Source organism: Haplochromis burtoni, unplaced genomic scaffold, assembly GCF_018398535.1.
Source record: "Haplochromis burtoni strain Fernald_Lab_line unplaced genomic scaffold, NCSU_Asbu1 Contig_80, whole genome shotgun sequence".
In the NCBI taxonomy this organism is placed as follows: Eukaryota; Metazoa; Chordata; class Actinopteri; order Cichliformes; family Cichlidae; genus Haplochromis; species Haplochromis burtoni.
Genome location: NW_024582441.1, coordinates 1,682,735 through 1,696,224, shown reverse-complemented (window position 1 = coordinate 1,696,224; position 13,490 = coordinate 1,682,735). Strand labels below are relative to the sequence as shown.

The window sequence follows — 13,490 nt, the reverse complement described above, 5'->3', positions numbered from 1 at the left end:
CCAGATTGAAGCTGGAGAAGTGGAGGTAAGTGGTTGCTGTCAAACCTCTAGAGGGAAAAGTGAAGGTAAAAAAAAATGCAAAAGGAGACCAGTAAAAAGTTTCAGTTCCCCATAGCATATTAACCAAAAGGAAGTCAGACAGAAGTCCCTTTTGAAAAAAGCGAAAAAAAAAATACTAAAAATGGAAAGAAAAAGCCACGTTGGTGCCTGCACAGGGAATGCCTTGCTTTTGTCCTCACTCATAAATATGTAAAGCCTTTTGTTTTGTTTTCTCCACTTTTCTCCCTCCACTAAGAGCACTTCATGTTCTGTAAAATGAAATCGGACAAAAAAGGTCCACTGCATGAATAACTCAAAAACTGCAATTAAAAAACACCACAACCCGCTAACTATTGAAAATGTATACTGTAGCTGTGCCAGGACTTTAGATCTAGTCCTACATTCCTGCCCCAATTACAGGAAAAAAGAACAACAAAATACCCGGTCTAGTGAGGAAAGGCAGCGAGAATGTTGAACTGGTTTCCTGCAACATATTCATATGCTAATAGGTTAAGTGCATACCAGGAATATTTTTGGGGAGCCCTACGGTCGCGGTACCTGTACGCTACCTGAGCTCAAGCAGACTGGAAAACAGCTGAATTATTAACGCGAGCAGGCGTGGCCAGTCACTTTGCTTAAAGTAATAGACGCCAGATTACATTTTTAAAAAATCCAAGCGGTACACTGAAAGAAAATCATGCGCAAGTTCCATCTAGATATTAGCCAGAGCGGGCCATCCAGTTCTTGCCCCCTCTGTCAGTTTCAGTGTACATTAAGAGCTGTTACCAGACCAGTTTTCGTCAATGCGTGGATACAGGAATGAAAAGGAACAGGGAGGGGGCTGTGGGGATGAAATGGGCTTTAAGGTGGGAAAAGGAGTACGAAGGATAGACTGAAACAGCGCCTGGGTTTAAAGAGGGGAAGTCACCAATGAAGCGCAGAAGGCACCTCGCCTCAACACCTTGCTCCACAGAGCCACACCTTAGGGAAACTAAACATGGCGTTGAGTCACCGACCGAAACTCGGGTCAAAGACCGATGGGCCTGGTTTACAATCAAAACCTCTGAGAGAAATAATTAAAATAAAGAGTTATCTCTCTGATCACCGCACTTGGCGTTAGTATAGTCAAAACTCAGAGAAAATCCGACGAGTTAAAGCGTCGCCTGTACAGAAAGCAAGGAAATCACCTGCTGGATTTTCTTCGCCCGTCACCGCCCTGACAGGTGGTAGTCAGGTTTAAATTGGTCTTCTCCTAAATTATTCAAGCTCGGAGAAGAAGAAGACGGAAAACAAGACGGTGTCGGCAATGAGCTGGACACCACTGACTTGTTATAAGTGATCTTTTCTTACCGTGCTGTAGAAGTATCGACGAAACCAAGCAGAGCAGTCCTATCATTTTTGTGCATTCAGGCCAGATTCGGGAGTCATGTCTCGCCATGGTTGATTACGGTCCGCTAAAACCCCAGGAACGAAGGATCGCCGAAATAAATAGGGCTTTGAGAAGAAAAAAAAACTTCAAATAAAGGTCAACTTCGGAGTAAAATCTCACTCAAAGAATAAGAACTTGTTTGGTTACAGGACAGGTCAAGAGTCCGACAGAGATTCTTGTTTGAAGTGTCCCTCGTTCGTCTTTAAAGCAAAATGGGCTAAAAATGAATGGAAATCCTTGTGAATTCGTCCTGGCAGCGCACAGGTGAATAGTTCCTCTCCGCCGGTGTTCAGGATGTGAAGAACTGCTGCTTTCTTTCTCTTTCTCTCTCTCTCTCTCTCTCTGCTCCAACAACTATTTCCTGCGTGTGAGCGCGCGGCTCTCGAACTGCGTGTGTGACTGAGGTGATGTCATCAGGCGTCACAGTCCTTATCCTTTCCACCCCCCTCCGAAAAAAACAATTAAGATTAGCAATGGCAGGCGGGGGGGCTCAGAGAACAACTTGTTGAAATTGCTGAAAGAATTTTTCCCTGGAATACAACCTGCACCTAGATACCATCCAAACTACGCAGCAGGTTTTAAGTCAAGGCGAATTTATTTGTACAGCCCAATATCACAGATTTGCCTCATGGAGCTTTCCAATCTGTTCACCACACAGCACCCGCTGTTCACAGACCCCCGATGATGAACTGTACCAAAGAAGAAAATGGGAGGAAAGACACCAGAGGAGTGATCTCTCTTCTTTGACGGGCAGATGCGCAGTGGAGCTGGTGCGTAAAGAACAGAGTCACAAAATTTATGTGCTTCACTTTGAGGGGGAGATTTATTCCTTCAAAAGCATCAGGATGATACGGTTTTCACGACCCACTTCCAATTTTAGGGCGCTGCCAAGTAAAATAATCTCACCAGCAATTTGTGTAGACTACTAATTGTTGCAACAGAAAAGTGACTTACAACCTAAAACTATATTTAAAAAAAAAACACGCCAGAAAACAAAACAACAACAACATAAAGTTAGCTTACACAATTCCTCCGAGTCATGATGAAATAAAGCAGATGATGCTTACGCCCTCTGCTGTCTGCTTCCGCGCACAGACGTGACATTAGCTCATATAAACCCCAGAACAGCAGATGCCAAAATCAATAAGCATTCATTAATGAACGACAAAATACGAAACCAGTGGCAGCCACAAAAATCAAATCACAAGGAAACAGCTTCTCATGTATCTATTTGCAGACTCCAGCACACTCATTGTTGATGAGATTTTTTTCTTCTACGGAATAACTTCCAATTCATTTTGCCCTATTTTCCTCTGAAGCAGGGTGCACACTAGCATAGCAATGGCATTATCTGGTTTAGGTCTAATCCCTATACCCAAGTGTTTTACAGCCAATGTAATTACATCTCCGTAAGTCCCACAGTTTAAACCATGTTGCCTTCTTCCTGCCGTTCTCTTCCTTTTCTCAGTTCCCCTCAAGCTTCTTATTTCCAGACTATTACTGAGATGCAAATTCTGAAGACGCTGATAGTGATCAGAGGTCAAGCAATGGTGTGCACACCTGAAAAAACAGCTGTAAAGTATATTTTTCTTTTAGACTTCTTTTCCTAAAAAGGAATTAATTCTGCCTCCTGGCTCTGTAGCACAGTGTTAGAAGACCAGCACAGTCATGGGAAGTGAGCGAAGACCACCCATACCTGCACTGCTGCTGCTAAATCTTATGCATTCATGGGAGAATAGGAGCTTTAAAGAAAGTCGCCACCAAATGGAGGGTTTCATTCCTTTTCCTTCCCACACTCATCCATTTTTCATACCCGTACCAAATCGACCTTCACACCTTCCACTTAACAGCCACTACCCACTTTCTTTACACAGTACCTCAACTCCTTTTTTCTCACCATCTCATACCCTTACACCTTCCCTTCATTTAAACTTCACTTTCCTCCCCTTCCTAATTTCTCCTTCCTTCCTTCCTTCCCTCCTTCCCTCCTTCCTTCCTTCCTTCCTTCCTTCCTTCCTTCCTTCCTTCCTTCCTTCCTTCCTTCCTTCCTTCCTTCCCTTCCTCTCTCCCTCTTCCCATGTAATTCAGTTTTCTTTGTCCACTCGTCCTTCACTCCTCTCTGCTATTCATCCCGTCCTCCATCCTCATGCTCTCCAGGGGTCTGTGGCAGTGATAATGAAGCCCATAGTTAACAGATATTAGCTCATTGGCAGTGGCTTCATTAGACAGAGCCAAGGCTTATGGTGATTATTTACCCATAGAGGAGGGGCCACAGGATCAGCACCACGTTCTTTGTCAGCAGCCACAGGCTTCTTTGAAGTCACACTGTCTCTGTTCCCCTGCAACACTCTCTCACACTTCTTCTCTCCCCGGGTTTTTTTATTCTGTCTGAGCACCTCTCCTTCCACATTTCTCCCCCTCGTGCTGCTCTTAATTTTTTTTCTCTCTTTCCCCGTCATTAGACACCCACAATACATATCTACTTTCTCTCCCTCTCTCTCTCTCTTTCACTATCTCTCTTCACCGCCCCCATTCACCCAATGGTAATTATGGAAAAATCTGTAATAGTGCTCAGAGGAGCTGATAATACCTTTAGCTTAATTAAAGACATTTATGGGATGTAAAGACATGTAGCCTAGGGGTTGCAGTGCACCCACACCAACCCAAGCTCTTTATTTCTCGCTTTTTCATCTCCCTCAATCCCTCACTTTCTGTTATTCTTATCGTTTTCTCAGTTTCACACACACATTGTGATACGCACATGAGTACATGCTCGTTCCTTTTGTCAAACTCGGCGTTGGGGTCAGAAGTTCTGTTACTAATTGCCCTGAAGTTCAGCTCGGAAGTGTTGTAAAACATCATACACCAACATTATGGTAATGCCCGTGTATGTATTTTATCAGCTCCATGCACACATACATGACTGGAATAATAACAGTCTTTTCCTGCTGATTATGTCCATTCTGGTTGCTCCATATCCTGTTCGGCTCAAAGATGTGCAGCAAAGTTGTTAAGATGCCACTCAGGCAAACCAATAATATTGGAGGATGCAGAAAAATACTTCTTGCTGTTCCGAAGAAGAGTAAGAAAGGTCACAGTGTCAAAGACAGAGACAACTGGTGCAGTGAGAGTGGTTTTTCTTTTCTTTAAATCTGTGATGGAGGCTGGTTTTCTCACCTTTATTCTTGCTTCCTTCTCTGTGGTATATTCTTGTCGCGTCGGCATCACAGGTACGAACCGATTTCTGTGATTTTTGGAAGCACATTTTTTAACTGTACTTGAAACTATTCATGCTGAAAACACTGCCTTCATTTCCCAGCAATTACAGCTTTTGTAGTGCAAACTTTAATGAATTCACAGCTCTGAATGTAAATTACGATGATGAGTCACACCTAGCGAGGCTTGTTTTGTTGTCCCAGAGGATCAATTTAAAAAAAAAAAAACTATACCTACTGTATCTTTTACCAAGTTAAGAAGAAGGAAAAAAGCTTTCTTCTCTTCTTTTGCTGTTTGCCGTTTTTGCCACCTGGTCCAGTTTACCTTTCTATTTAATCCTATGCAGCACTGATATGCCCACAGTTATCATAAGATGGAAAAATCCACAGTATTTGTTTTTCTGAAATGCATTTTAAATTCATTTGAAGCAAATGTGAAGCTTTAGTTGTCTGTTTTACATAAATCGAGTTGTTATCTCCCGTAGTCTTTTTAGTGCAAAGTTCTTTTTGTTACTATCCATCCACAGCAGCACTACAAGGAAATACTGTACCGTCTGGGGAAACAAAGAGAGGAATTCTGTGCTAAAAAGACTTTGAAAGATAACCATTATGTATGACGGACTCTAACAGCAGAAGCCTCATAATAGCCTCAGCTAAACTCATCTAAATCATTTTTACTCATAAATAGGGATGAGGATTAACTGTAATAGTTGCTTTTACTCTACATATGGCCATGTGTAGAGTCATTTCTTGAGTTGAAAAACATAATCCTGTCCTTTGCGCACAAGATTAAAAAAACTCGAGCAGTAAAGCAAGACTATATTTTCAATGCATTTCAGCTTCAGGAATTAATCTTTTATAATGGCAAACGTGTCTATTCTCCTTCAGATTGGAACAATGTTGTGGTGGTCAGAGAAGGAATGCTTACCACTTTGATCTGCAATGACACAAGTGTGAGAGGGCCTGTGACCATTAACTGGAAGGTGAAGCTATTTTGTACAAATGAGTGGAAACTGATCATGTTAGCCAGTACAAATGAAAGGATCTCTGGAAGTGCCTTGAAGCCATCCATGCAACTGACTGACTCTAACTTTAAAGACAGTGGGGTTTTCTCACTGTCTTTAAAGCCTGAAGCAGCAGACATTGGTTTCTACTCATGCTTGATACGACAACAAGAGAAGATACTTAAGGAGGAGATTATCCTTTTAGTCATCCTTACAGGTAGGAATAACAAGACGTTATTGTGCATTTGAAAGATACTCCTACTAACATGTCATCAAAGATTTTCAGATATATAAAGTATGCATATGTGTTTATACAGATCTATAAATGATTAAAGTTCCCCACCAGGTAATTTCTGAGATCTAAACACACTCATCATTAAATAATAATTTTTGTAATGCGGTTTTCAAGAATTCTCAGCATGGCTGCATGGCAGTGCAATGGTTAGCACAGCAAGAAAGCTGTAGGTTGAAACCTCCTGCTTGATTACATGAAGTTTGGATGGGGTTTTCTCAGGTACTCCATCTTCGTGGTGCTTCTAAATCAACTGTAGGTGTGGATGTGAGGGTTCTCCTTGTGTTTACCTTCCCCCCCTCCAAATTCAGTTCAGTTCTGTTTATATAGCACCATTTCTCCAAGTCACCACAAGGAAATTTACATTGTAGGTAAAGACCCTACAATAACACAATCAGATGACCCTCATGAGCAAACAGTTAGTGAGTGACAGTGGGAAGGAAAAATGTGGTCTGTCAGACCATGACGAGGGCTCGAGCCCACCACACCTAGCAGATAAGCAGTTAAGAAAACAGATAGATGAATTTCCAAATGTTACTACAGGACACAAGCTGCCACTGAAAAAGTCTGTTCTCAGTGTTTGTGAGTCCGGGCTTCAACAGTGTATTTTACCTATTGGACCACTGACTTTCAAAGTAGTTGTGATGTCTGTCCCAGATCAGTCTTCTGGGTACTCATCTTTAAGAATACATTTTAGGTACACTCAGAGAAACTTTCCACTTGAAGAGCTTTCATGTGTCTCTGAACATCCATCATTCTGTAGAGTCCCACATCCAGGAGAAGAAATACCAACTAAATCTTTTAGTGTAGGGAGACTTTAACTTAGTTGTTTTTGATTTTTCTGCATTTCGGCTCCTCCATGCTGTCCTTTCCTTTTCTTTTAAATCTCTCTATGTCTTTTTTATACACAGTTCTTCTTCACAATGCTGCATAACTAAAAGAATATTATTTGCTTGATTTATAAATGACAGCAAACAGTATATGTAGGAAATGATCTTTTCTGCAACCACACTTTTATTTCGTAACATCTGGCACATCTTCTTAAGTCAAGTAGTGCACCTATATTTGCAACTCGCTTTACACTGTTTTATTTGAACCTTTAATCCACTGCATTCCAGAGGGAAACACTGGACTTTAAAACCCACTAGATTTATGTTGATAGTTACACAGCAGATAAATAATTTACTTGCAATCGAAATGAGCCTCACATCATCCAGATACAGCAATAAAAGGCTGTTTTTGCCTGCCACAATTAATGTTTGTTTAAATGGCTGGAGAATTAAGTGCATTTGCACAAATTAACTCTTTCCTTTCTCATCTCCAGTCAGCGTCGTCCCCGATGTACCCATTCCTCAGTACAGCACCCTGCGGCTGATTGCCAGCGTCACTCCTGACTTTGCCTTCACAAAGGTCACCTGGGCAGGACCTGGTGATATTACACTGAAGAGCGAAAAAAAGTCAAAGACCAACACTGTGGCCAAACTACCACAAGTTCTGAACAACGATGATGGTGCTTATGTCTGTATGGTTTACCCCCGGGGTAACAGCAGCAGCCGTCTCTTTGCTTTCAATGTGGATGTAACAGTTTCTGGTAAGGCTGACTGGAAGAAGAGAAGCCGTGCAGAAGCATTACGAGCTAGAATGCATTTGTTGTTGCTTTTATTGATGGTGCAAGTGGGCATCAATGCCAGAAACTCCAGCAACAGCATTATTTATTTAGAAGTCTTGTAGCTACAGTTCTTCAAAGTATTTACTTTTATAGACCAGTTTCAAGACTCAAAAGCAGAGTGTAGATCTGCACTAAAATCCAGCTAGTCCTCCTGTGAATATTATAGTTGCTACATTTATGTATTATTCATTATTTGCTTTTTGCCCCCCACCCAACCCCATCCCCACAGCTGACAAAGTGGCCTCATTCACCAATATAACACATGGTAAGTAACTCTGTAACACAAGCAGTCTGAAAGTCCTGTGTCAGCAGCTTGGTAATCAGGCAGAGCAGAATGCAAGAGCAGAGCTGAAGAAGTGACTCTCAGCATATAAGAATGTAATCCCTATTGTTGAAGGAATTTTTTCCCCTACTGTATCTCCATTTTCCCACTTTCTTGCTATTCTGTTTATAGTTTCTCTACCCCACTTTTCATGCATCCACTTTTTAAGTCTGAATTCCCCATCCACGTGTCTTCTTGGACAGTAATGTCTCCATATCTGTCCTCCTCCACCCTTTCCTGCAGGTCCTCTGATCTCCACTGCCATTCAGGCTCACACATCCTTCCTCTTAACCTGTCCTGGTGTTGTGGGGGACTATGTGCAGGTGCACTGGGTTCCTCCAGACACCAGAAATCAAAATAATATGAAAAAGGTGTTTGATTACGACCGTTGGAGGGGTACTCTAATGACTAATCAAAACGAGAAACTACAGATGGCTGGTCTACCCTACAACCCAGAGGCTGGGAGCTTTTCCTTTCTGCTTACTCCTGACTTGAAAGATGGTGGCCTCTACGTCTGTGAAGTCTTGCTCAATGACAACGTTTTCAGCCAGAGGACGTCGCTCAGCGTGCTGAAAGGTACAGATCGGGGTCAGAGGGAGGAGGCAGTAGAAAGAGGTGGACTGGAAGGAATAAAACAATAGGAGCAGCTCCAGTGGGTCACTGGAGATTAGGACTGTTGGTTTTAGTGTAACATGTGTTAGAATGACATAAAGGATGCTGTTATGCAAGCATCTGTGATAAAAGAGATACATGGAAAGACAAATTGTCTTTATTCTCCTTGACACAGATTCTAGAGAGATTTTAGACTTTTAAATGTGCTGGACGAATTTAAGCGCTGCCTTCAAAATATATTACTACAAGCTTTGTAAACAGTTGATGTATGTATGTATGTGTATATATATGTAGGTATGCATGGGTGGATGGATGGGTTTTATTTGGTCTTTTCATCATAAAGTATGCCATATGTTTTTGTGTTGAGCTGAAATCCTGCAAAGGCCATAACATATGACTCACTCATCATTTTCATACTCATCAATTCATTCAGTGACCTTTCATGTAATCGCTGGTGGCATCTCCATTTGTTATATTTCTCCACCTACTTATTCTGTTTTTATTATTATATTTTTTCATTTTCTGTACACTTTTAAAGCAGTACTTTGACATTAAATGAAACATGCTTATTCACTTTTGTGCTCGGGGTGACGTCATAGATCAAAATAACTTGCTTTGTTTGGCTTAGTATCTAACTGATGATTAACACAAATCTTTTTTCGGCTTGAAAATTTCACATTTACCAGGATATTGTTACAGAAAAATTCAAAATATAGCAATACACAAAAAGTAGCTACAGTTTTTCCAGACAATCAACCTCCTTCTTTTTTACACCACAATTTTAGCTGCCATTTTTTTAGTTAATGTCATTGTTTTTTATCTTTGTCGTAGTTCTAAGTTACCCTGGATGTGGGAGGAAAACTTTTTAGTGTCAAAATAAGTTGGTCCTCTTTTTTTGAGAACTGTCTAGTTTGCATTAGACTGTGAGGTTAAGCCCATTCTAACAACGTAGATCAGTCTAAAATATGTTAATAAAATCAGCCTCATTGCAGCGTCTTTGCTTGCTGCACGATAAGTCCGAGTATGTTTAAGGCTGTTTGGCAAACCTTAGATATTTTTTCACTGGAAAAAATAAAACAAACTTTGTTTAAAGTCTTTATACTAAACTAATATAAATGCCTCTTTTGTTCCTCTGCTAATACATTTCACAATGACACTGGGCAATGGTGTTGAACTTACCATAGAATAAAAACCATATAAATTGTGAAACTAAACTATGTGCAGCTTAGTTGCAAAGTCAGTGCAGGCTCAAAGAGTGCTGTAGTGAAAAGAGACTTCCTTCCAGGAGGCCTGTGTCAAGGTGTCATTTCTCCTGCGGAATTGTCCTTGAGCAAGACACCGACTTTTTCTCTAACCCAGTTCAGTGTTCCTACAGACGATGCACTCTGACTGCAGAATAAAGGAAGAGAAAATTTCCTGCAGCCACTGATAAATTACATTATTAAAGGAATACACTGACTTTACACACATGAAAAAGAACATTTGCTCAATTCATATATTTAAAGGAGGAAAAAAAATCAAGCAGAGTGCTTGTTGATTTTTATGAGTGTGCCTTGAGGAGTTTTCACACTTTGCAGAAGCACACATTATCACCCACATTCACCAAAGCTAATATGCACGCATACACCATGCCCTGTCATGGTGGCCTTGGAGGGTTTTACTAATCACAGTCCCCTTGGCATCCATCACAGTTGTCCAGACATGACCGGCCGATCAGTCACTGTCGCTGTCACCCTGCTTTACACATCTGCATCCCATACACACACACATCCAACCATGCACCACCAATGCACTAATCATGTGATGCACATATTTTTACCCCACCTCATTATAAGTATCATTATGCATGATTATACCTGCTGCCCTCCCACCAAGGCTGTAGGTGGCCCACACTGATCACGCTAATCAAGAGTGAAATGTGTGTGTTTTTTATGTGTGTGTGGATGGGGTCTGTGGAGCTTGATTACACCCAGATGGATTCTCATTCCACTTTGATGAGACACTAAACATCAGTCACAGTCAAGCGATGCATTAGCAGCAAATCAAGTTAATGAATATATATTATTTTGACCCTTCTCTGAATTGTTCTTTGTTTTTCATATCCTTTTACCTCATTACTCTCTATCTGTCCTTGCCCTTTTCTATATTCACACACTACCCTTTAACACACCTTGTTCCCCCCCGCAACTGCCTTTTCTGTAACTCATCATTCCTACTGGCTTCCCTTTATTTCTTTGGTCTCGTTCTCTTCCCGTGCTGCCCTCCACTCATTCGCTTATCACTCTGCATCACCTCCACAGTTAAAATCAAGAAATATTCCTCAAAGATGGAGTTGATCTGCCTCTACTCGGAGCGGTCCCAGGTCCGAAAAGTCGAGTGGAAGCATCACAACGCGAGTCGAAAGCTAAAGATGTCAAGCAGCAGCCTTGGCAGCATCACCACCAGTCTGCCCTTGCCCATCACCTCTGACATAGCAGGAAACTACACCTGCGTTCTCCACCTGAAAAATGGGCAGGCCATTCAGGCAACACAAGCTATCACAGTGTCTCCAAAGGTTGTGCAGAATTTGTCCAAAGGTTGGTGTGTTTTCTGATTTTCTTTAGGATCGCTATTATATAACACACAACAGTCCTGGCAGACTTCCTGTCTGCTTGGGAATAATTAACCATGAATGTGGATGCTTCCCGGATATCTGCTGCACGAAGCGTTCTATGGCGTATTCAAGCCAACCCCAGGTCAGCTCGTCTGCCAGAGAGCCTTGGGTTTACAGAGACGAAAGCTCATGACAGATACCATATGTTATGCTTTCTTAATGTAGCTAAAGAGGTCACAGGTCAAAGCTTCCGTACAAAAAGTCTTTGTGATAATATCCAGCTGAATAACTTAATGCATTGGATAATATTCTACTCTGCATTTTATTCTAGAAAATATAAAGCCATATAACGCTATTTTTTTTCTCATCAAACTCACCCAGCTATCTGAGTATAAGAAGACAAGACCTTAGGACATCTCTTCCCACAAAAACTAAATAATTCAAGCTTATTGTATTGGTGGCTGTGGAGGAGCACAGGAGGATGTGACAGTTGAATGAATCCCTTAGCAGAGATGAGTTCACTCCCCATAACCCAATACATCACTTGGGTTGAAGGCCCCCAGAGCTCATCGTGATGCATGGTGATGGTAAAGCTATAAGAATAATGCACAGGAAAGAACGAGCGTTGGAGGGTGAATGGCGAGTAGGAGAAGAGATGAGGCAGCAAGATTTTGTCTAATTGGAGTGGTCAGGTTGAGATACATATACAGTTATAAGAGAAAGTTTTTGGACTTTTTGGATATTCTGATGATAAGCTAAGTCATGCTTATAGTCAAACACAATCTGACTCAATATGTAGCTAGAAGTTGCACTTTTTATGCACAGATTGAGCACACGGAGTAAATATTTAAAGTCTAGGCTGAGAGAAGTTAGGGTGCTTCTGTGCTCAGGTTAGACTGGAAGTGTGGGCTGGAGATGTGCCTCTTCTTACTAAATACATGCACACAAAGTCTGCTCTTCTCAAGAGAGACTGGCTTGAAGCAACTCTCACATGATGATGACATCATAGAAGTGCATATTGCTAGAAAGGGCTCCAAAAGCATTTCTCTCAAGACATGGGTGTTCATGAGTTTACAAGAAAAACTGTCTGCAAGTGGAGGAAAATCAGGACTGTAGCTGCTCTCCCTCAGAGTGGGCGTCCTGCAAACATCACACCAATTCTGAGTTCTGACCTCGACCCAACTGAGATGTTGTGGTTTGACCCGAAGGGGGCTGTTCAATCAAGATGTCCCTGAAATACTGATGAACTGAAACAAGAGCGTCTCAAAGATACGCAAGTTTCAGAAGCAGCCACAGGAAAAAATCCACTGGAGATTGTTGTTGTTAAAGGGGGTTCAGCAAGTTAATAAATTCAAGAGTGTAGCAACTTTCAGCCTGCACTCTAGCTGGTAGCTCTGTGTTTGTTATTATTTTTAATCAGATTTGTCTATAATTGTGACTTAGATAAAGATAAGACCACATTTTATGAGTAATCGCCTCATAAATTCTGGGAATTCAAACTATTTCTTGCAACTGTGTATAGAATAAATATGACAAGCGTTGCATTTTTCCAGCATGTCACAGGGAATTTAGACTAAACAGAGTGAAAATTCAAATAATGTGAGTGTTGGATGACCTACATTTTTTTTCTGTTGAAAAGTGGCAGACTGCACAAACACAGCAATAGTGCAAGATAGCACAAAAAATCAAATCATGGTTAATAATGGATAATGTGACAATAAGTAGTGACAGTTTAAGGTTTCTGAACTGTTTTTTTTTTTCTCTGGAAGACATCTCGGGTAGCATCATTTTTGTGCTTTGAGCAGGAAGTAAGTGAAGCAAGTTTTTAGTGCACCAAACAACCCATATTTATATTTATAATTTTAGGATATTAACTGAAATGTAAGCCAAGCAGAGTGCATGGTGTAGGAGTTAAAATAACAATGCACTGTCAAAATTCTTTCACCGGTGGCAGAGTTCAAAGAATGCAGAATTGAACCAATTATTGTGCTGAGGAGCACACAACATACTTCAAATGTCAGGGATTTTCTGCAGTCATTTTCTATCTTCAGTTTGTCCATCGTTTGCAAAGCATTCAAGCAGTTCTTCAGGCACTCCTCCCTACAATTGCAATAATATAAATCACTCCCTACCTCATTTGAGATTAAATAGATGAGGTAAAGAAGTGGCAATGGGGGAAAGAAATAGTAAAGATATAGAGGAAGGTGAAAGAAAGAAAGAAAGAAAGAAAGAAAAAAAGAAAGAAAGAAAGAAAGAAAGAAAGAAAGAAAGAAAGAAAGAAAGAAAGAAAGAAAGAAAGAAAGAAAGAAAGAAAG

At 41.0% G+C, this 13,490-nt stretch overlaps 2 protein-coding genes across 3 annotated transcripts in view; one reads left to right on the top strand and one right to left on the bottom strand.

Moving 5' to 3' along the window:
* si:ch73-22o12.1 (nectin-2) overlaps positions 1-2,170 on the bottom strand; it is an 85,638-nt gene extending 83,468 nt beyond the window's left edge. Inside the window, exon 1 of one of the 2 annotated variants that reach the window (XM_014334462.2) lies at positions 1,390-2,170. In XM_014334462.2, coding sequence (XP_014189948.1) covers positions 1,390-1,477 — 88 coding nt within the window. In that variant the 5' untranslated portion in view covers positions 1,478-2,170. The remainder of the gene's footprint in view (positions 1-1,389) is intronic. The other variant, XM_005925159.3, reaches the window with a different exon arrangement.
* A 2,334-nt stretch (positions 2,171-4,504) lies between these two features.
* The window catches only part of g6fl (g6f-like), a 12,362-nt gene continuing 3,376 nt past the window's right edge, over positions 4,505-13,490 (top strand). The window contains exons 1-6 of the mRNA XM_005925160.3: positions 4,505-4,698; positions 5,572-5,904; positions 7,304-7,570; positions 7,878-7,913; positions 8,214-8,546; positions 10,883-11,158. Of these exons, the coding sequence (XP_005925222.1) occupies positions 4,626-4,698; positions 5,572-5,904; positions 7,304-7,570; positions 7,878-7,913; positions 8,214-8,546; positions 10,883-11,158 (1,318 nt within the window). The 5' untranslated portion in view covers positions 4,505-4,625. The remainder of the gene's footprint in view (positions 4,699-5,571; positions 5,905-7,303; positions 7,571-7,877; positions 7,914-8,213; positions 8,547-10,882; positions 11,159-13,490) is intronic.